Below are 22922 nucleotides of genomic sequence, written 5' to 3' on the forward strand. Positions count from 1 at the left end.
GGTTAAGTGAAAAAACAATTCCATTAAGATGCTTTTGGTTTTAAGTAACAAAGAACTCAACTCAAATTAGCTTAAATGGAGATACACTGGCTCATGTAATGAAAAGTTCAGAGATAGTGTGGATTTCAGACACAGTGTGTTCAGAGCTTCACTCTCAGGAAGATTTAAGCTTCATGGTGGCAAGATAACAGAAAGGATGTAGGTGACCCAGGGTAAAGCCCTCCTCTTTACAGCCATTTGGCCCCCTCCTTATCTCCTTGCCTATTAAACACAGTCAACTAGCCTAACGTCGGAAGAGCCATCTCAGTTGGCCTTCCTTATCTCTCTGTTATTAGATACGACTATTCAGCTGAGGAATTCCATACATTTGAGGAAAATCTGCACATGAAAGACGAACGGGGGGGGGGGGGGGGGGAAGACGCCAGAGGGAATAAAGATGATTCAGGAAGGGGGAAAAAAACCCACTATAAAAACACACAGTACCATTTACAATCACTCCAAAGAAAATAAGAAGCAGATATTTATTTGCTATGGTTTGAATGTTTGCATTCCCTCCAAAATTCACATTGAATTTATATGCAATAGTATTAAGAGGTGGGGTTTTTAGGAGGTGATTAGGTCATGAGGTCTCTTCTCTCATGAATGGAATTAGTGCCCTTATAAAAGGGCTTGGGGGACTCTGTTGGTCCCTTTTGCCCTTCTGCCACGTGAGGACGCAGCAACAAAGTGCCATCTCTATAAGGCAGACAGAGAGTCTTTACCAGACGCTGAGCCTGCTGGCGCCTTGATTTTGGACTTCTTAGCCTCCAAAACTGTGAGAAATAAATTCCTATTATTTATAAATTACCCAGTCTAAGGTATTTTGTTATAGCAGCCCAAACAGACTGAGACAATGTTTTTAAAAATAAATTTATTGAGGTGATATTCACATAATTTAAAATTAACTGTTTTAAAGTGAACAGTTCAGTGGCATTCACTACATTCATCATGTTGTGCAATCACCACCTCTATCTAGCTCTCAAACATTTCTATCACTCAATAAAACTCCTTACCCATTAAGCCATTTGTCCCATTCCCTCTCCCCTCAGCCCCTGGCAACCATCATTCTGCATTTGTCTCTCTGAATTTATCTACTCTGGATATTTCCAATAAATGGAATGCGTGACCTTTTGGATCTGGCTTCTTTCACTTAGCATAATGTTTTAGAAGTTCATCCACATTGTAGCGTTATCAGTACTCCATTTAAGCTGAATAATATCCCATCGTATTATGTACCAGAATTTGTTTATCCATGAATCGGTTGATGGACATTTGGGCTGTTTCCACCTTTTGGCTATTGTGAATAGTGCTTCTATGAATACATGTGTGCATATGCTTGTTTGAGTATGTGTTTTCAATTCTTTTGGGTATATACTTAGGAGTGGAACCGTGGAGTCATACAGTAATTCTATGTTTAACTTTTTGAAGAAACACCAAAGTGTTTCCATAGTTGTTGGACCATTTTGCATTTTCACCAGCAATATAAGAGTTCCAATTTCTCCACATCCTTACTATCACTTGTTATTTTCCTTTTTTAAAAAATAGCTATCCTAGTGGTGGGAAGTAGCACCTCATTGTTGTTTTGATTAGCATTTCTCTAATGACTAGTCATGTTGAGCATCTTTTCATGTGTTTATTGGCCATTTGTATATCTTCTTCGGAGAAATGGCTAGTCCATTTTTTAATTGGGTTGTTTGTTGTTGTTGAATTGAAGTAGTTCATTATATATTCTAGATATTAATTACTTATTAGATATGTGATTTACAAATATTTTCTCCCATTCTGTGGGCTGCCTTTTCACTCTCTTCATAGTGTCTTTTGATACACAAAGTTTTAAATTCTGATAAAATCCAATTTATATACTTTTTCTTAACCAAAAGGTGGAAACAACCCAAATGTCCACCAACTGATGAAGAGATAAACAGAATGTGGTATATAATGAAATATTATTCAGTCATAACAGGAATGAAGTACTAATACTTACAACATGGATGAACCTTGAAAACATTATGCTATATAAAATAAGCCAGACACAAAAGGACAAATACTGTATAATTCCAATTATGTGAGGTATCTAAAATAGTCATATTCATAAGGAGAGAAATTGGAATAGTAATTATCAGGGGCTGAAGGAAGGGAGGATGGGCAGTTATTATTTAATGGATATGGAGCTTGTGGTTAGAAAAAGTTCTAAACCAGAAAAAGTTCTGGAACTAGATAGTAGTGATTGTGAATGTACTTAACATCACTGAATTGTATATTTTAAAATGATCAAAATGGAAAATTTTATGTTATATATATATATTTTGCCACAATAAAAAAATGAAAGAAAGTTGACCTAACTATATTAATATGAGACAAAACAGAGTTTAGGACAAAAAAGCAACACAGAGGGCCACTTCATATGATAAAAGGTTCAAGTCACCAGGAAGATTTAACATTTCTAAATGTATATGTACCAAATAATATTGTCTTGACATGTACAAAGCAAAAGTTAGCAGAACCACAAAGAGAAATTCACAATACTGGTCAAAGATCTGAACAAAGCTATCTCAGTAACTGAAAGCACAAACAAAAATTCTCTTTCACATTGGGACCCGAAGACATATATAAGGATCTTCATAGTAGCATTATTCATAATAGCCCCAAACTAGAAACAACTTAAATATCCATCAATAGTAGAAAGGATAAATATTTTGTATTAGATTCATCCAGTGAAATACTACTCAGCACTAAAAATGAATGAACTACAGCTACGTGCAATAACATGGATGAATTTCAAAACAGAATGTTGAGCAAATAGGGCCAGACACAAAATAATACATACTGTATTATTCCATGTATATGAAGCTCAAAAATAAGCAAGCTAAATTATATGTGTAGGGAAGCATACTTATGTGACATTCTTTTTAAAAGGCAAGGAAGTTATTTCCATAAAAATCAGAATTGTGGGGCCAGCCCGTGGCTCACTCGGGAGAGTGTGGTGCTGATAACACCAAGGCCGCGGGTTCGGATCCTATATAGGGATGGCTGGTTAGCTCACTGGCTGAGCGTGGTGCTGACAACACCAAGTCAAGGGTTAAGATCCCCTTACCGGTCATCTTTAAAAAAAAAAAAATCAGAATTGTGAATATTTCTAAGAGGGAAGGGGAACATTGTGATTAAAAAGGAGCATATGGGCGGAGGGTGGGTGGGGTGGGATGGAGAGTGTTGATGCAGACTTCAGAGTTTTGACAAAATTTTATTTTATGGCCTGGATGGTAGTTACATGCGTATTTACTTTATGACAATTCATTAAGACACACATTTGTGTTTATGTACTTTTCTGTATATATATGTGTTCTATTTCACAATTATAGACGGATTTTTAATGAATTAGTGGAGCACATCTCCAAAGTACTGTAGGGAAAGAATTTTGAACCTAGAAATCTATACCAAGCCAAGCTAGCCATCAAGACTGAGTACAAACTAAAGCCATTTTTACACCTGTAAGGATTCAGAGAGTTAATCTACTATTTACCCTTTCTGAAAGAGATAACTGAAGAGGTTGGCCTGGAAATCAAGTGTAAGTAGTATGCAGAAAACAAGAAATGATAGAACTAACCCCATTAATCTATTGAAAAGAAACCCCAAGATGACAGTTGGCAATGAGTTTTGAAAGAAATCTGTCCAAATTTAAACAGGACAATGGGCTCCAAAAAGATGTCCTTCGGAATTCTAGAATTAGATGCTGAGAGATTTTAGCATAAGAAAGAAACTAACTGATATCAGAGCTTTGATGAAGAAGGCTTTTACTTCTTCCAATGTGGAGAATTTTAAAAATTCCAAGAAGACAGGAAAGTTATGATCCAAATTTGAAGTAAACTAAAGTGTGGTAGGAATTCGAGCAACTGTTGTAGTTTAAGAAAAGAGAATCCATTTTACAATTTTCTAGGAACATTGTCCTTTGAAAGGCCCAGTGTCTTGACACCATAAGTATAGGAGAAAATGCAGTAATATGTCATAACAATTTAATATTATTTATCAGTTGTAAACTTATGTCATAAACCTACAGACCCAGTAGGAGAGTTCAGATATGATTTCTGAACAGAATGTAAGTTTTTTCAGCCTTGACAATGTAAGTATAAAAGTGGACTTCACAGAAATTAACAGGTAGAAATGGGAGGAGAGAGAGAGAGAGAGGCATGGGTAGGGGAAAAGTCAAGAGAGACTGCTGAAAATTGACAAAATAAAAAACAAATAGTCAAGAATAAAATCTAAATTTGTACATGTAGCCAAAAGAAAGAAAACCAATGATACGACTATGAAAAAGTGATCATAAGAAGGAACGGAAAAAAAAAAAAAAAAAGGTGAAATGGGGTGGTATATGCTAAATCCTTATTAATCATAATAGGCAATAGACAATGTCTACAGTTGATAAATTAAGAATCAGCAATCTAGGGTTGAGCCCATGGTGCACTCGGGAGAGTGCGGCACTGGGAGCACAGCGACGCTCCCGCCGCGGGTTCAGATCCTGTATAGGAATGGCCGGTGCGCTCACTGGCTGAGTGCCGGTCACGAAAAAGACAAAAAAAAAAGGAATCAGCAATATATAGAGATACATATGAAACCAAAAGAACTAGAATAAGAAAAGGTTACAAGTGGTCATTACTAAAGGGTAGGAATGAGGGAGGAGAGAAGTGAGTAAGGACACCAAAATTTTTTATTATGTCTTTTGGCACTCTGATTTTTTTTAAAAAAACCAGTTTAAGACCTGAGTATCCAGAATAAAAGGGAATATTTGGTAAAGAGGTCTTCTTTCTCTATGTACCCTTGATATGAATGTGTTCATGCCTGCTGCCTGGCACCATTCATTAAGTAGGCCCGTGTTGCCAAGGAAACCAGCTTTTCATTGATAGCAAAGATAATGCTGAAAGACCTGCTGTTCACCAAGCAACATTCCTCATGAGCTACCTCGTCTTCTTGAACTATCTCTTGCCCCTGTGTGATGGTGTCCAGCTATAGGAAGCTTACACTTGCTGTCTCCCACTTCCCTCTTTGTCACCTGTGACACTGGCTAAGGGGGCTACTCCAGTTAGCAGTAACCTGCTGCCCTTGTTCTAAGTAAAACTGCTCATGACAAATGAGTAGTAGTTGTTCTATAAATGGTATACGTCAAAGCACATAGAATAACATCAAAACCACATTACTTTTTCCACACTTGCTGTATTGACCCCAAAGGGAGACAAGGAGAGCAGAGGGGAGGACTTTTTTAAAAAAATTATGTTGAGGTATAAATAACATATAGTAAATCTCAGGGTAATAATAGTCTCATATAATGAGATGGGAGACTGGAAACAATCTAAAGGATTAGTTGAATACACTAGGTACATTCACACAAAGGAATACTATGCAGTATTCAAGGAATAAGGAAAATCTCTCAGTATCAATTTGGAGTGATCTCCAGGATATATTGTTTGTTTGTACTATTCATTTAACAAAGTGCCAGAGTTTATATAATGCTACTTTATGTGTTAGGTCCCTTTTGGGCTTCCATTTTTCATACAGGGGTTGAGATAAAGTCCATGCTATGATAACATGGGTAAGAAATTGGTTTTACTGGGGAAAACTCACAAGAGTCAGCAAACACAATCTTCCAGTCTCTAAAGCATTCAATAGACAGGTATGCCAGGGCCAATGCATCTGTTGGACAGTTTGTGTTCTATTCCACTGGAGGAACTCCTCCTCACTGTGGGTCTCTTTTTTTTCCCCCTTAAGCAAGCACAAGTTGGTTTCTTACAACCAGAAGCTCTATTGAATACATTACGGGACTCTCCCCTCAGAACCACCACTATATGCCTGGCCTTAGGGAAGACAACATCAAAGACTGGACTGTCAGAAGTTCCTGCTCAGGAATACAGACTTGACACATGAGGAGACTGGTTCAGCTGGTCAGTTGGAGTGAGGTAATGACAGAAGCCAGGGATGTGGCTTATTGGCAAAGCAATAAGAAAGCAAATATAGAGAAGCAAGTAGGCAATAGTGGTTCTGAGACATCCCCAAATTTTCCTGCTATGGATTGTACATCTGTCCCCCTCCCAAATTCATATGTTGAAATCCTAACCCCCAATGTGATGGTATAAAGAGGTGGGGTCTTCGGTGGAGCCTTCATGACAGGATTGGTGTGCTTATAAAAAGACAGAAAGCTTGTTTTCTAACTCTGCTGTCATATGACAATAATGAGAAGACAGCCATCTGTAAATCATTGGAAGTGGAGCCTCACCAGACACTGGATCTGAAAGCACCTCAGTCTTGGACTTCCCAGCCTCCAAAACTGTGAGAAGTAAATGTTGTTTAAGCCACCCACTCTACAGTAATTTGTTAAAGTAGCCTGAAGTGACTGACACATCTCTTTTCAATAAAGTCCTTTCCCCCCCACAAAGTTACAGTAAATTTCCCTTCCCATTAGTCATAACCAAATGCAAACTTTTGGGAGTGATGTTCATTGCCTTGATTATGGTGATGATACCATGCATTTGTATGTACTATGTCAAAACCAATCAAATCTTACACTTCAGATTACAGCATTATACAATATATGTACGTACTGAAACAAATTGCACCCTATAAACATGCACAATGAAAAAAAAATTTTTTTTTAAGTTTAGTGGAAGAACACATGGAACTCCCCCAAAATTTTATACTTTAAATATGTGCTGATTCTTGTTCTCAATTGTACATTAATAAAGTTATAAAAAAAAAAAGTGTAAAGAGCTTAGTAACCAAATTCTTTCAGTTATTTTACAATAACTAATAATGTACCAACAATGGTACAACATTTAAGGAGGCCTCTTGTTATGACTGTGCTATTTTGGACTTAATAGTAGTACTTCTTTATTTATTCCACTGCCTCCTTCCACCTCCCTTCACCCCCAGCTCCCAAGCTACCACCTAATCCTCGAGGAAGTGAACAATTATAATAGTGTCATAGACAAGTTGGTGAACTCTAATTCACTTTAGTGGAACTAAAGTGAAAGACCTTAAACAAGGAGGTTTTGGATTTTAATCTCTAAATCTCTTCCAGGAGTTAAACATTAATGTTAATTGGGGTAAGTGATTTACCACAAACCGGTGTTATGGCTTATGTCAAAATTATCTACTTAGATTACCACCTCTTTTAAGGACAGGGCCAAATCATTTATCTTGATTCCCAAATTTATAAGCACAGTGTGTGACACAGAGCAGAGTAAGGAGGGACAGGGAGAGGGATAAAGGATATGATGTAAGACAGGGTAGGAAGAAAAGAGATACATGGGCAGGGTATGTGTGGGTGCAGATTATGCGAGACCTTGCAGGCCATGATATAGACCTTGGATTTTATTCTAATTGTGATACAAAGTCATTGGGTGATTTTGAGCAGAGAAGTGGTATGGTGTGATTTATATTTTAAAATAAGGATCACTCTGGTTGCTGTGTGGAGAATAAATTGTATGAGGGAAATATGGAAGCAGGTTATATACCAAAGAGTATATCAAGAGGAATGGGTGCACATGTTCACTGAAAGATAGGAAATTTTTCATAGCAATTTTATTCATAATGAACACAAACTGGAAACGACTCAAATTTCCATCAACAGTAGAATGTTATGGTCATACAATGGAATACTACACAGAAGTAAAAAATGAACTGCTGCTACATACAACATGGACTCTTTTCACAGACATAATGTTGAACAAAAGACACAAAAGACTGCATATAATTATTCTTACATGAGAGTTTTAAAATGGGCAAAACTAATTTTTGGCACTAATGGTCAGAATAGTGGTTATCTGTGCATGGTAGGGGCATTAAGGGCACCTACTGAGGTGCTAGAAATATTTTATCTTGATCTGGGTGGTACATTCAAGGGTGTATATAAAAATCCACTGGGGGGGAAAAAAAAAACTAAGTGTTGCATCATTCTGTTTTGGTTAGTAAAATAAAAAAGTTAAAGTAGAAAAAAATAAAATAAAATAAAATGAGATGAAATAACATTAACAAAAATAAAAAATAAAATAAATAAAAATAAAAATCCACTGATGTGTACACTTAATATTTGTACACTTGAAAGTTTTACCTCAATAAAAAGGAAAAATATATTGGAAGAAATTATATAAATGGAGAGATATAACCATGTATGAATCAGTAGTGTTGTCTTCCAAATATTTCTGGTTTTCCTCTGATATGTAGGTATGGCTGTGTGATTTGTTTTGGCCAATGAAAATGATTTAAAAGACAAGTGATTTGCCATACTTTTTTTCATTTCCCAAAATGAGCAGCCATAACCCAGATGGTATCTGCTTTGTCAGCCTCAGTCCCAGAATGAGGACAACCGGAGCAGGGATTAGTGAACTTTTTCTGTAAAGGGCCACCTGGCTAATATTTGTCTTTGTGAGACATATACTCTGTTGCAACTACTTAACTCTGCCATTGTAGAGCAAAAACAGCCACAGACAATATATAAATAGACAAGGCTATATTCTAAAAAAACTTTATTTGGAGAAACAGGCAGCAGGACAGATTTTGCCCACGGACTATAGTTTGCCAACCCCTGAGATAGAAAAAAGTCCCTAGCCAAATTGCAATAAACAAGTTGTATGAGATGCTGAGATCTTGTAGTTGTTACCTCACAGCAACCTAGCTTATCCTGACAGAAACTGATTCCCTGCTTTAAAAAAACAAACAAACAAAAAAAAACCCCTACAATACTGAACATTTAGTTCAGCAAGTTAGCTTACTGGTTAGTTAGCAAGCATTCAGGAAATTGCTGTCAGAGGATGGAAGAAATAATTTACACAGGGAAAATTATTACGGAGAGGTGAAACTGTCCCTTGAGATAACCTGGAAGGCAGATACTCTATCCTTTGTTAAAGAAAAAGACAGGAAAACAAAATATTTTGTGGTTGCTATTGGCTGCACTTAACAAAATGTATGGAAAAGAGATGAACTCAGAAAAGAACTGGTCAGTTTGCAGGCAGAAATGAAAGGGAATAGAGATTCACAAATTCAAATAAGTAGGATGAGGCAACTTTTCAATTATAGATAGTAAGATAAAAGTGAGTAATCCTTTAATCCAAAGGTTGAGTAAAACCCAGGTTTATAGCAAGGACCAAATAACACCTACTGTTAAAATTTCGGAATGAGTTAATGTGCCTCAGACCAAAAGTCCCACTAAGAGAATAATACTTGTTAATCCTTTAAACTGAACTAAATAGCTAAAGAAAAAGAGAATAATGGTATGGCTCTCCCATCTAAGCTTGAAAGGCCCCAGTTACCTAGAAACTAAGTTCAGCGAGGCATGAGAACAAGAAAGCAAAGAAATACAGAAAACCTACAAAGTGCGCATTAGCTAGATGTTACCTTTGAGTAATATCCCTTGGGGAGGTGACGAGGACATTCTGCAGGTAGGGAAGAAAGTGAACTGAATATCTCAGAAGGGCTGAGTCATTCTTCTAACTTTTGTTAAATTTACTTACTTTTAAACCCCAGAAGAGCAAGAAATCATCTGTAAAGTAAAGTAGTAAGTAAATAGCATGCCATTTTCTCCTAGGGTTGTTGATGCCTACAAAAGGAAAAATGGATATTAACTCTTAAGTGGCATTACCTTTTTCCAATATCGAATGTTAACTTTTTAATTACTTAACTATTGTCTTAGTTCACTAAATAGTTGTCCAATCTTTTTCCTCCATATGTAGGTTCCTTTGGAAATCTGCCTTTGGAAAGTTAAAAAAAAAATTAAGACTTTTTTTTTTATCATGAATGTAGACTTAATATTACCCAATGGATTTATGTAATTACGCCTAGTTTAAATCCTGACTTTCCTACTTATTATGTTTACTAGTGAAAATTGCAATCTTGTTTGTTTCCTTAACAACATTCACATAATAAATATTTCAACCACATGACAAGCACTGCACTAAATTCTGGATATGAGGTTCCTAGTCATAAAGAATTTAGCTTCATTTCTTAATCTGTAACATGGATAAAATTACCCAGTGAACAGTCTAAGGCAGGATGACTGAAGGTCAAATGTGACTTTAAAAGAGCTTCCAAGATTGTAAAACAGTACACAAATGCTGTATTTATTTATCCAAACATTTATTGAAATGCCAGGCATTCTGCTAAGCACTAGAGATATAACAGAGAACAAGGCTTATATGGCCCCTACTCTTATAAAGCTTACATTCTAGCAGTGAACAACAAGCAGTAACAATAAAGTGTGCTAAATGTATGGTTGGGGAAGAATAGGGTGTTTAGGGAGTGTGCAGGCCACCTAGTCTAGAGAGCGTCGATGAAGGCTTCCTAAATGAAGTGGCATATAAACTGAGACCTAAAAGATGAATAGAAATTGGGATTTTACTCTAACAGCAATGGAGTGATATGACCAGATAGGTCTTTTGGAACAATTTGGCTGCAGTGTGGAAAGAAATAAAAACAAGAGAAAAGGAGACTAATGAGGAGACTATTGCTATAATTTATGTGGCCTAAATTAGGAGACTAGCACTAAAGAGTTTGGAAAAGTCATGGATGACAGTTTTGGGTTTGGGCAAGGGCAACTGAATGTTTGGTAGTGTTAGTGCCATTTACCAAAAGAGGAAACAGAAGTAGTTTTGGGGGCAACATCAATGACATGCGGTGTTGGTGTCTGTGAGACAGCAAAGTGGACCTACGTTGCAACTTGATACATGAATAAGGAAAAGTCTAGAAAAGAGATAGGAATTTGGGAGTTGTTTGCATATTGGTGGTGACTGAAGTCATGGAAGGAGATGAGATCAGTTAGGGAGATGATATTGAATAAGGTTGCCTAAAACAAAATTTTTCTTTAAATCCTAACATATATTTAAGGGAAGAGGTGCTTACAAAGAAGACTGAGAAAGCATACTTGGAGAGGGTATCTCCTCAAAGCTAAAGTAATCAAATATTTTCAAAGAGGGTAAGAATACTGACAAGGACTCAGTAAGCTTGTTAGAGAAGTCTGAGTGGCAATATGGGAGACTGGGAATACAAATCTTTCAAGAAAACTAGTAAGAATGGGAGATATAGGGCAGTAACTGGTAGTAACATAGTTTTTTAAATGGTACTTATTTTAACCATTTTCACTGATACAACAGGACCAGTAACAACTATAATATTTATAAAAAACAAAAACAAAAAAACAACAAAAAAACCCTGCCATGCAGTTACAGAATTACTTAATACAGAAAACAGTAAAGTATACACATTTTTTTTTTAACAAACAAGACTAATTTATAGCAAATTCTATATTGCTGAGGGTCAATTTAAAATCCTTATCTTAAATCTCCCCCCTTCACTCAGTAACTATATGATGCAAACTAATTTTATTATCACCTTAAGCAAAACATACTGGAACTTCACAAAATGTACAAGATTTCAATATTTGAGAAACTGAGGTTAGAAAGCAGAAGCAGCTTTCAGGTCTTCCAATCTTTCTCTCAAGTAATAAAGCATTTGCCATGAAATAGAATTCTCAAACCTATTGGGAAATTACCGGTAGATACTTTGTTTTTTTTCAGTTTTTCACTGTTGTTTTTCCAGATAGTTAGCTTACTCTGTTAACCAAAATCTCAACTCGACCATTCTTGATAAGTATCTTGTCAACATATAATGATTGTTCTTCTGTCCCAATTATGTATAATAGGATAGAGCCCTTTAACCTGACTATCAGTAACTGATTGATAAATGCTATTTTGAGCTACTGGAACCTATCAATGCCTTTATTGCACCTTACCAGGAAAACTTGGAATGTTGGAATTAGTCTCCTCATCAAGTATTGTCAGTTTGCCCAATTTGCCCTCCTAATTTTGCTTCTACTAGTAATTTGCCCTGTCCTTTGAAATACAACAATCTACACTGGGGGTCTACTGGCACTTTGGAAGGGATAATTCATCATAATGCCACGCTGTTCCATACATTCCAGGGGGCAGAGATCTTCAGGCTCAAATGCCAGCAGAAGCCTCCAGTAAACAAGACAACTAAAAAAAAAAATGCTTCTATACATTTGCCAGTATCCTCTGGAATGAGGGGTTATTGCCTCAGGTTGGGAACCACCAACACAACTTTGGTTCTTAGGCTCTTGTAGCATCTATTTTGCTTGCTCGGGCACCAGTTCCTTCTAAATTCTTGGCTGTATGCTGGTTCCTTGAATTTGTTTGGTTAGTGACCACAGAATAATGAGTTGCAATAGCTAAAACAGGATTTAGCACAACTGTTTTCATACTGTACTTGAAAGGATCTGTAAGTTGGGTCCTGCTTTTAAATCAGTTTTACATATTAAATTTTACTTTAAGATTGCCTTTTCACAGTTAACATAAATTTGAAAATTACTGCTTTAGCACAGGCAGATGTCTTACTAAAAATATGGAATTACTACAATCTGTGAATAAGGCTGCTTCTTGAGAGTTAAATATTTCTACTTGTGCACTGTCTTAAATACAGAATGTGTGGGACAGTCTCAAATTCTAGAATAAATCCATTTCTAGCATCTAACAGAATCTGATACTATATCATTTTAAAATAAAGTGTTTCCTTTAAGCTGGATTTCTTTATAAAGCATTAACACCCATGCAGATAGGACAAACAAGCTAAAATATCTCAAACCTCCTGATCCTAGAAGGCAAAAGCCTTTTTTCCTCACCCTTTTTGCCAGGACCAAACTTCTGTCTAGAACAGAAATAGAGTTACTAACTGGCAACCATCAAGATTTCATACTTACCATAGTCCTTTAATAGGCAAGCTGATAGAACAGCCCCCAGTTCTGAAAAATTGAGGGGAAACCTCTAATAATTGGTTAGTCTTATCTCCAAATTGCAGGAAGCCTCCTAAGTCAGCAACTTAATAATTCTTGCTCCTCTGACTAAAATTTTATTTGATTAGTCCCTCTATTAATAATATCAATATCACTGGAGGGGGGGTGAGAGGGAGGAAATGTATCAATATTTACTTCAGACTCAGAAATGCTTAAAAAAAATAGTCTCAAACAAACATTTTGATAATAGACAAAATACCTCCACTGTATATACATTCTCCTCTTCAGAAACTTAAGAACTTGCTATGTGAATTTCTGTAAATTGGTTCAAATAAACATCTAAAGAGTTCATAATTTCAAACTATATGTATCAGAATTTTAACATTTCATTAAAATAACTAAAATTTTTGGCATATATCTTCAGAACAACTTAAAAACAGACTTCTAATTCAACTCACATTATCAACACTAAACTTCTTTCAAATCAATCATAAAAGTAAAAGACAATGACTTTGTCATTAACTTAAGTTTTCAAAAGGTGGTGTTCTCATGTTTCAGTCCCATGCTGCCATTTTAGATGAAACAAAGGCAACCATCAGAAGGATTTAAATTGTGATCAATTTGGACAGCTTGTAATAAATTTAGTGCTTTCCCACAATCCAAATTAATAAACTTGAAAAATCAAACCAATTTTTGCTTTTAAAATTGAATTCTTGTTGAGTTTTTCAATGTTGTACTGCAAAGGCTTATGGATTAGACTCATTTCTTCCTCTCACAAGATCATCCCAGCGAGGCTCCATTTCAGTTGTGGCAATCCGAAAAAGGGCTTGGAGATGCTCATCTGTCAACGGCTGGCTCAAAGTGTGCTGGTTTCGAGTCAAATACGAAAAAGCCTTTTCACAGATTTGGTTACTATCAAACAAGGATGCCACCTTATAGGCAACCCCTTTGATAATTGGGTAAGATTCGGCAGACAATCCAGCATAGAACTGCCCCAAATCCTTTATTCTGTATTCATTCCAAAGGTTAGTGTTTGCCTGAAGCTTTGTTAGCTCTACTCTTACTGATATAGGTGCATATTCCGGTTTAAAGTTAAAGGGATTTGCAAAAAGTTCTAAGTCCTTTTTAATGAATCTCAGGTCCTTATAATGTCTCTCAAATTCTTTCTGTAGACGACAGATAACCATTTGATACCTGTCAGGATCAAATATTTTTTTATCTTCCTTAAATTGCTGTTTAAGCTCATCAACAACTTCTCTGAAGGCAGGAAAGTGTGTTAGATTTTTTTCTTCCATATGCCTCTGAAATAAACTCAGCTTAACTTCAAAAGTGCAAATATGGTCAAAGGCAGCAGCAGCAAAGACTTTACTAACTTGCAGTTCTTTACTGAGTTCTTGAAGGTGTTCCATAATATCCACCAAGAAGCCAAAGTCACAAAGCCACTGTTTGTCTGTGAACTGGATTGCTGCTGCTCCTACCGAAATCAAGAATGCTTCTATTTCTTTTCTTAGTGAAAATATTAGTTTTAAAGTTTTCCCTCTTCTAAGCCAATTGTTCAGACATCGTCCATTAACCCTTTCCCCATGCTCTGATTCAGATTCAGTTAATAAAATCTGAAATTCGGGTCGCCGAACGCCTCTGGTCTTAATCAAAACTATCCATTCGGATATAGTATTTATGATCTGATTAATATCTACATCATAGGAACTCAACAGTTCCAAGTGAAGAAATCCTGAATAATGGATAACATTCCAACAGTTGGGGCTTACGGCCTTTTCTCTCATGTATGAGACCAGTCCTGAGTTCTCACCAATCATCCTCAAAGTGTGGGTGGTGGTCAGTCCAACCATTCGCTGCAAGCTAAGCCCTGCTGTCTGCAGGGCCTCTAGGATTGCCGACATGAGCGCACCAACACTGAAGTGATGAGTCAGGTTAATTATGGTCAGAAGGTCTTCTTGCACCTCCAAACCAGGGCCCACGCCGCGGATAAAGACTAGGAGATAATTCTCATAGGCCACAAAAGCCTGGTCGTCCAAGGCAAGAGAATAGGCTTTAAAGTCCTTGGCTCGGTTAAAAAGCTGACTGCGTAGATTCCTGTCAATGCTCAGGATCCTCCGCCTTGTGGTCTCTGGAGTTAAATCGATGCCTTGCAGGTGGCCTACGTGCTCGGGCAGTACCTCTCTCAGCAATACCTCCATGCAATCGTATACGAAATCTCCCTCACCCCAGCCGCGACCCTTCAAGGCCAAGAAGCGACAGAGCCCGAAACCTGCACGAGCAGCTCTCTCCTCAGGAGTGAGCGGGGCGTCCACGGGCAAGTCCCCCTGACGCAGACGCTCCACCAGGGCCGCACGCTCGCCGTCTGCCACATACCGCTCGTAGTATTCGTGCTCGGCCTCATAGTGGCGCCTGACGTCGCGTTCGCGGGTAGCTACGACGAGGCGGCGACAGACCAGGCACAAGGCCCCGTCGCCATCTGGAGGCTCCACCACCAAGTAACGCTGTGTCCACTCAGGCCGGAAAACTACAGATTCCTCGACTTCCATCTTGCTTCTTTTGGGCATCATCCACATTCTGCAGGAGGCCGCAAGGGCAGGGCCAACCTCTTAGAGGCCTCAAGGAGAGGGGAGGACCCGGAGCAACGCCAAGAATCTCCTCAGCTCTGCGCCAAATCACCTCAGCTGGGGGACACCAACCTCCTGCTATAGTACGTTCGTTCCTATTGGCTGGATATTTCGTATTCCGTCTAGTTCCTAGGAATTAACCAATAGGAGGAACGGACAGTGATCCCTACCGCAAGCGCATATTCTACTAGCTAGTGAGCTTCTGCCGCTTCAGGGAGGGACGAAAAGACACAGGAAACCACGGACTTAAGAAACTTGACTGGCATTCAGGTTGTCCAATCAATGGCTGCCGCTGGAGGGTGGGGCAGAATGGCGTACGCCGAGTTGAAGGAAAGACGTAAGCAGGAGGCACGGAAGTGATTGGCTGAAGGCACTTCCGGCGAGCGCCTAAACGTGACCTGCGCTCCTCTGGCGCCAAAATGTCGCTTGTGGCGGGGGTTATCCGGCGGCTCGACGAGACAGTGGTGAACCGTATCGCGGCAGGGGAAGTTATTCAGCGGCCGGCTAATGCCATCAAAGAGATGATTGAGAACTGGTACGGAGGGAATCGACCTTGGCTCCCTTAAAGGCTACAACTTAACAGGCCGTTCCTCTGAATGGCACGGACACGCCTCTCTGCCTTGGGCGGAGGAGTGTACGGCGCATGCCCACAGCGGTGGAGGCCGCGGCGTCCCTTGACGCGCGCCAGTCCCGCCTTCTCCTTTTCCGTGTGCAGAGTATTTTCTGAACGCTCTCGCGATACTTTTGTAGGGTTGTTTGGGGCGCAGGTAGGGGAATTTACTTAGTATTATTGGAATGGTACCGGAGGTTATTCAGTTTAAAGTTATATATGCAGAAGATGCAGAATTAAAGAAATATAAAGGTTTATGGCAGGGGAATTTTCTGTCGGAGAATAATACCATGTCATCAGTTTCTTGCTTATCATTCATTCCAGAAATCGTTGTACACATTTAAGGGCCCAGTTCCTTTTGAGTTTCATTCAAAATCAATCGTCGGAGTTTTAGGACAGGCTGATGGACTTTGAGCAAACTTGTGATTCCCCTATTGCCAAAATAATGACCCCACCTAGTGTTTTCCTGCCCTTTACATTTTTGGGGGGCTTTTGGGGCATCCGTAGATACTGAAGTTTACTGTCACAAACAGTGTGGAAGGAAGAGGTTAAAGACATGTGGAAAGAAAGGTGGATGTGAGCTGTAAATATCAAAAAAGACAGATGCCCATAATGTGCCCAAACGTTGTCATGTCCTTTGTGTTAAAATCAACTGATGTTAGTGAAGTCTGTACCGTACATTGATGGAAAAGAAAAATGCCCTAGTGAAGAATGGTAGATCTGTAGAGGGGGTTATTATGGAAACATAAACCATTCAGAGCAATGGGACTAAAAGAACAGTGGGTCGGAAGGGACAACTGAGGGAAAGGAAGAGTTAGAAGGCAGACAAAAGAAGGAGCAGGGACTCTAGAGACGTTTTTTTCTTTTGACTTTAGTATTAGTAATAGAAGTAGTGGTAGAAGGAGGAGGAGGCTGGCTTTTGTTTCTACAATGTTAGAATGAACTGACAGAATAATTTGGGCCTATTATTGTACTATGCCAGAATACTGTACCACAAAATTTAACATAGTAACTCAGAGGCTTATAATTAATCCTCATGCATTTATATAATTAAATACAAAATGTAGGGCCCATCATCAATATCAATTACATTCTACAGTATAGGGAGTTCCTAATCATCTGTGCTTGGCTTATCTGTGTTCCTGATGTGTGATCTGCTGGTACCAGAGATTTTGTATGGAGTTCAATTATGCTTTTTATAATACATAAGTTGAGATGGCTAATACAACTTCAGTACAGAGGCTCCTGAGAAAGTTCTTTAATATTTAAGTAACTTATTATCTTATTTCTGAGTAAAGAATTTTCTGTGTAGGGAATCAATAGCTTCTCTTTCTAATGCAGCCCAGGCTGAATTTGTTTTCTCTAGCAGATGCACTATGGTTGAAGGTTACTCTTCAACCATAATTTTTATTGTTGAAGAATTTTTAATTTGAGAAAAATTTCTAATGTTTATTGGCTTCTTAAAGAAATTTCTACATTACTATTTTTTTCTTTCCTCCATCATAAGTATATTTTCTTATAGGAAATAGTAGAGAAAAACACTTATTATTTTTCTTTTTTAAAATGACATCTTATTTGAGTCACTTAGAAACCTGAGGTTGAATAACGTTGAAGCGACAGTAAGATTAGTAAAGAGGCATATGCTAAAAGGATCCTACTTTTAACTTCACTTTCTTTCTTTCCAAGAGGAGTAGAAATAGTGCTTTATGCCCTACTGGAATGGTGGTTGCTCTGTCCCTCTCTTCCTTCTCTATCACACGATATGTAAATTCGTACAGTGTAGTCATTGAGGCTGTAAGACAAAGGAAAACCACGTTAATCAGGCACTCTTGTATTTATTCAAGTTTGTTATTACTGCTTGGCTCATATTAAAATATGTGCATTAGAGTAGTTGCAGACTGATGAATTATTTTCTCTGTTTGATTTGCCAGTTTAGATGCAAAATCCACTAGTGTTCAAGTGGTTGTTAAAGAGGGAGGCCTGAAGTTGATTCAGATCCAAGACAATGGCACTGGAATCAGGGTAAGTAAAACCTCAGAGGAGCAGGGTATGTATGTGCTTCCTGTGATACCTCTGCAGGAAGAGGTAAAACTTTTCCCTGTTCTGGAAACTAGGCTTTTGCAGATGGGTTTTTTGATAGAAATCCTCTCTTCTGGTGCTTACATTGTAGTGGTGGGGGACAAACAGTAAACATACAGGTACAGTAAATCTTATGTTAGATGACATTAAGTGCTATGGAGAAAATGAAAGTAGCGAGGAGGATAGGAGTGGAAGAGTGGAGAGGGACACAGTTTAAATTGAATGATTCAGGAAGGCTTTGAAATGGATGTGATATTTGAGGAGAGATCTGACGGAGGCCAAGGAGCAAGTCATGAGGCTGTTTAAAGGATGAGTGGTCTGGGCAGAGAGAGCAATATATGCAAAGACCGTGAAATGGAAGCATGCCTGACATGTTTAAGGACCAGCAAAGAGGCCAGTGTGTCCAGAGCAGGGTGAGCAAGGGAAGAGTAACAGGAGCTAAGGTGTGAGAGAGAACATGGACGTGGTGGGCCATGGTAAAACCTTTGGCTTTTGTCTGAATGTGTTGGGATACTATTAGAGGGTTTTAAGCAAAGAGGTTACGTGGTTTGGTGAGTTTTACAAAAAATCCTTTGTCTTCTCTGTGGAAAATAGACTACAGAAGAACATAGCAGAAAGTAGTGAGGAGGCTCTTGAAGCAATCCAGGAGGAAGTGACAGTGCATTGGGCCAGTTTGGTCACAGTAGAGATGTAAGAAGCAGTGAGATTCTGGGTTGGTTTTGAAGGCAAACCTCTCAGAATTTGCTGATGGAGGATGTGAGAGAAAGAGGAGTCAAGAATGACTTCAAAGTTTTGACCTCTAAATAGAAATGAATTGCCAGTTACTGAGATCGGAAGGACTCTGGAAAAAGCAGGTTTGGGGAAAGATCAGAAGTTCATGGGGGGCATGTTAAATTTAAGATGCCTGTTGGATGTCTGTGTGAGTCTGAAGTGCAAACCAGAGGTTTGGAGATAAAAATTTGGGATTTGTCTGCATTTTGATGGTATTAAAAGCCATGAGACTCACGTAAAAGATGCTCAATGTCATTAGTCATTAGGGAGATGCAAATAAAAACCACAATGAGATACCACTTCACACTCATTTGGATGGCTATTATCAAAAAAAAACCCCCAAAAAACCCAGAAAATACCAAGTGTTGGTGAGAATGTAGAGAAATTGGAACCCTTGTGCACTGATGGTGAGAATGTGAAGTAGTGTATCCGTTGGAAAGTGGTATGGTGATTCCTGAAAAAATTAAATCTAGTTGCCATATCTTCCAACAATTCCACTTCTGGGTATATACTCAAAAGAACAGGGTATATACCCAAAGTAAGTGAAAGCAGGGACTCAAACAGATATTTGTACACACATAATCATAACAACATTATGCACAATAGCCAAAAGGTGAAAGCAACCCAAGTGTCCATCAGCAGATGAATAGATAAACAAAATGTGATACACACATAATGGGTTTTCAGAAGTTCGTGGAAAGATTCATATTATCTTTTAATTCTATTTTTTCACGAACTTTTTGAAGCATCCGTGTGGGTGCGCGCATGTGTGCGCGCACATGTGTATACATAATAGAGTAATATTCAGCCTTAATTCGGAATGAAATTTCGACACATGCTACAACATAGATGAACTTTGAAGACATTATTTTAAGTGAAATAAGTCGGTCACAAAAGGACAAATATTAATGATTCCTCTTATATGAGGTTCTTAGAATAGTCAGATTCACAGAGATAGAAAGTAGAAAAGATGGTTGCCCGGGGGTGGGTCGGCTGGGGCCGGAGATGGAAGTTATCATTTAATGGGTACAGAGTTTCAGTTGGGGAAGATAAAAAGTTCTGAATATGGGTGGTGGTGATGGTTGCACAACAGTGTGAATGTACTTAATGCCACTGAACTGTACAGTTAAAAACGGTTAAGATGGAAAATTTTATGTTATGTATATTTTACTACAAGAAAATTATTTGTAGATTTTTAATAAGGAAATTTTCTAATTAAAAAAAGCTAAGCGACTGAAAGAAATCATCAAGAGACTGAACATAGATAGAGAAGAGGTCCAAGGATGGAGTTCTGGGTTACTCCAGTGTCTGGAGGTCAGGGCATGAGAGGGAAACAGCAAATGACGCTGAGAAGGAGCAACACCAAGACAGTGGCATATTCTGAATGCCAAGTGAGGAAGTTACTGCTAATTTAAAAACTTTTCACCTAAGAGGAATTTCTTCCTGGATTAAATCATAAAACTGAAAATTCAAAAAGATTTGGAAAAATGAGTAACATAATTATTTACTCATTTTTTGGTAATTTCTAGAAAGAAGATCTGGATATTGTGTGTGAGAGGTTCACTACAAGTAAATTGCAGTCCTTTGAGGATTTAACCAGTATTTCTACCTATGGCTTTCGGGGTGAGGTAAGCTAAGGATTAAAGAAATGTGTAGAATATCCTCCTGTAAGGACATTGCCATTTGTCAGCATATATTTCTCAACAGAGGTAAGTAAGATTTGATACTTTTTCACTTGTTAAATGTATGCAAGATTGAACAAAACTTAATTATCTTTACTTTTCCAGTGCTGAGAATTATTCGTAAATACTTAATACACCATAAACTATTTTACCTACAGAGAGCCTGGATATTATATATTTCTTGATGGAAGTACCCAACACCACCTGTGAGGTTTTCTTGATTAAAAAAATCAAATGTGAATCTGATCATTACTTAGATCTAAGTACCAATATATATAAAATATAGGGGACAAGTGGTAAATGATACTGAGGTTGGGAAACTACGTGACAAAAGACTTGTTTCCTTCAAGAAATAAACTGTAAGGGTAAAAAGAAAAGAGTAGAGATGGGAGCAAGAACCAATAGATTTTAAAAGAGATTTAAGAGGCATATAAACCAGCTCCAACGTGTAGATCTTACCGAGATCCTCTTTTGAGAAAACTGTAATTTTTGAGACAGAGATATTTGAACACGGATTGGTTACTTAATGATATTAAAGATAAATTTCTACTAATTTTCATGGCATAAAAGTATTACCGTGAGTTTTTTGTGTGTGTTTATCTGTTAAGATACATACTGAAATATTTGTGGATGAAACTATATGATGTGTCATAGGAATATACAAGGGTACCTCAAAAAGTTTGTGAAAAAATGGAATTAAACGATAACACAGAATTTTCCATGAACTTTTTGCAGACCCCTCATATGATATAGAAAAATACGTAAAAATATTTTAAGACTGAAATAGGAGCTTATATTTTTATTGTTTAATTCCTTACGGATATCTTTTCATCCAGTAAATACAGGCCTACATAGTGTTTAATGGCTACATTCTATTACATGTATGTACTATAATTTGTTTAAATGATTTCCTGTTGAACATTTATGTTCTTTGCCCTTTTCTTCCAGTTTAAGGCTCTGATGAATATTCTCGTACAGATACTGTGTTTCGTTTAATTAGTTCCTTAGGATAAATTAATTGAAATAACATTTCTAGGTAAAAATACGCATATTTTTAAAATTAGTTTCCTCTTGCTGCCCCCCCAAATTCCCACAAACTTAGTGGTGTAAAACAACACTAACTTATTATCTTGTAGTTCTGGATGTCAGAAGACATAGGTCTCACTGGGCCTCACTGGACTAAAATCAAGGTTTTGGCAGGGCTATGTTCCTTTCTGGAAGCTCTCAGGGACTAGAGAAACTGTTTAGAGTAGTAGTTATTTTGGGGGAATGAGAGTGAAGGTGGGGGAAGGGATAGGAGCCTATTTTCATTTTAGGCCTTTCTGTAGTTTTTGAATTGTTTATCGTGTGCATGTATTACTTTTATTTAATTTTAAAAAATTAAAAGCTCCTGTGACCCAGTCTTTGTAATTTAGATCAATTTAGATCAAACCAGGGTGGTCTCAAGCACCTTCTTGCTCATAGTGACCCTTGAATTGTCTTAGTTAGTAACAGTTTCCAAGAGACAGTTAGCCCTGTTGCCCCTGATTTTAAGTATGCCTCAGGTCAAGTTCTAGGAACACAGTTTTATTCTGGCTTGGCAACTCCCTGGGTCAGTTTCCAAGCCCATGGCTTCTTGGAGCCTTGGCCTTGCTGTAGGACATCTTCGGGGTTATTTTCACTGTAATTGTACAAGGAAGATTTATTGAGGGATTTCTGTGTGCCAGCCATGGCTCTCAGCACTTTATGTATATTAATTCTTACTCCTGACAATAACCCTGCACAGTGGATTCTGCTATTACCCTATTTTACATGAGGAAACTGAGAGATTAAGAAATATGGCCAGGTCATACAACTAGAAAGTGGCAGAGTGGGGATTAATCCCAGGCCATTTGATTCCAGTCTGTGCACCTGTCCACTTGCCCTACTACCAGTGAAAAGGTCCCTAAAGCAGGAGAACCATCTCCCATGCCATATATAGGTGGCACGCTCTCTTCCTGGTGTTATGTAGTATTGCACTACTGTGCTTATTTAAGGTCCTTCCTTACATAGGTCTCAAACTAATTCACATTTTTTAATGATAAAAATTAACTCAATTATATAAACCAGGGAAATCAGCTAGGACCTGGTAATCTCTGAGTCTGAGCCATGTTCCTTTTAATGAACTGAACCTGCCGCAGCTATATTTGCTGTCTGCTTAGATGCTGTCACACACGACCTGTCGTAACACAGCTCCTGGGTTGCATCTTTACACACTATGACATCCTTCTTGTGGTAAAGTATACAGATTCCAGAGGGCCAAAGAACCAATCTTGGTTATAAGGGGGAGAAAAATAGGCGTGGAGTTTAAAAGT

General features: G+C 38.0%; 2 protein-coding genes across 3 annotated transcripts in view; one reads left to right on the forward strand and one right to left on the reverse strand.

Annotated features, from left to right (window-relative positions):
• Positions 1-10134: 10134 nt before the first annotated feature.
• EPM2AIP1 (EPM2A interacting protein 1) lies at positions 10135-15647 on the reverse strand. Its single transcript, XM_063114854.1, has one exon. It carries the CDS (start codon positions 15394-15396, stop codon positions 13570-13572), a length of 1827 nt encoding a protein of 608 aa, XP_062970924.1. The 5' UTR covers positions 15397-15647; the 3' UTR covers positions 10135-13569.
• Positions 15648-15838: 191 nt separating this feature from the next.
• The window catches only part of MLH1 (mutL homolog 1), a 45110-nt gene continuing 38026 nt past the window's right edge, over positions 15839-22922 (forward strand). For both annotated transcript variants that reach the window (XM_063114784.1, XM_063114786.1), the window contains exons 1-3: positions 15839-15982; positions 17989-18079; positions 20437-20535. In XM_063114784.1, the coding sequence (XP_062970854.1) occupies positions 15867-15982; positions 17989-18079; positions 20437-20535 (306 nt within the window). In that variant the 5' untranslated portion in view covers positions 15839-15866. The remainder of the gene's footprint in view (positions 15983-17988; positions 18080-20436; positions 20536-22922) is intronic.

Source organism: Cynocephalus volans, chromosome 11, assembly GCF_027409185.1.
Source record: "Cynocephalus volans isolate mCynVol1 chromosome 11, mCynVol1.pri, whole genome shotgun sequence".
Taxonomy (NCBI): Eukaryota; Metazoa; Chordata; class Mammalia; order Dermoptera; family Cynocephalidae; genus Cynocephalus; species Cynocephalus volans.

Coding starts and splice junctions, on each gene's coding strand:
- EPM2AIP1 (XM_063114854.1), bottom strand. CDS start 15,396: ATGTGGATGATGCCCAAAAGAAGCAAGATGGAAGTCGAGGAATCTGTA.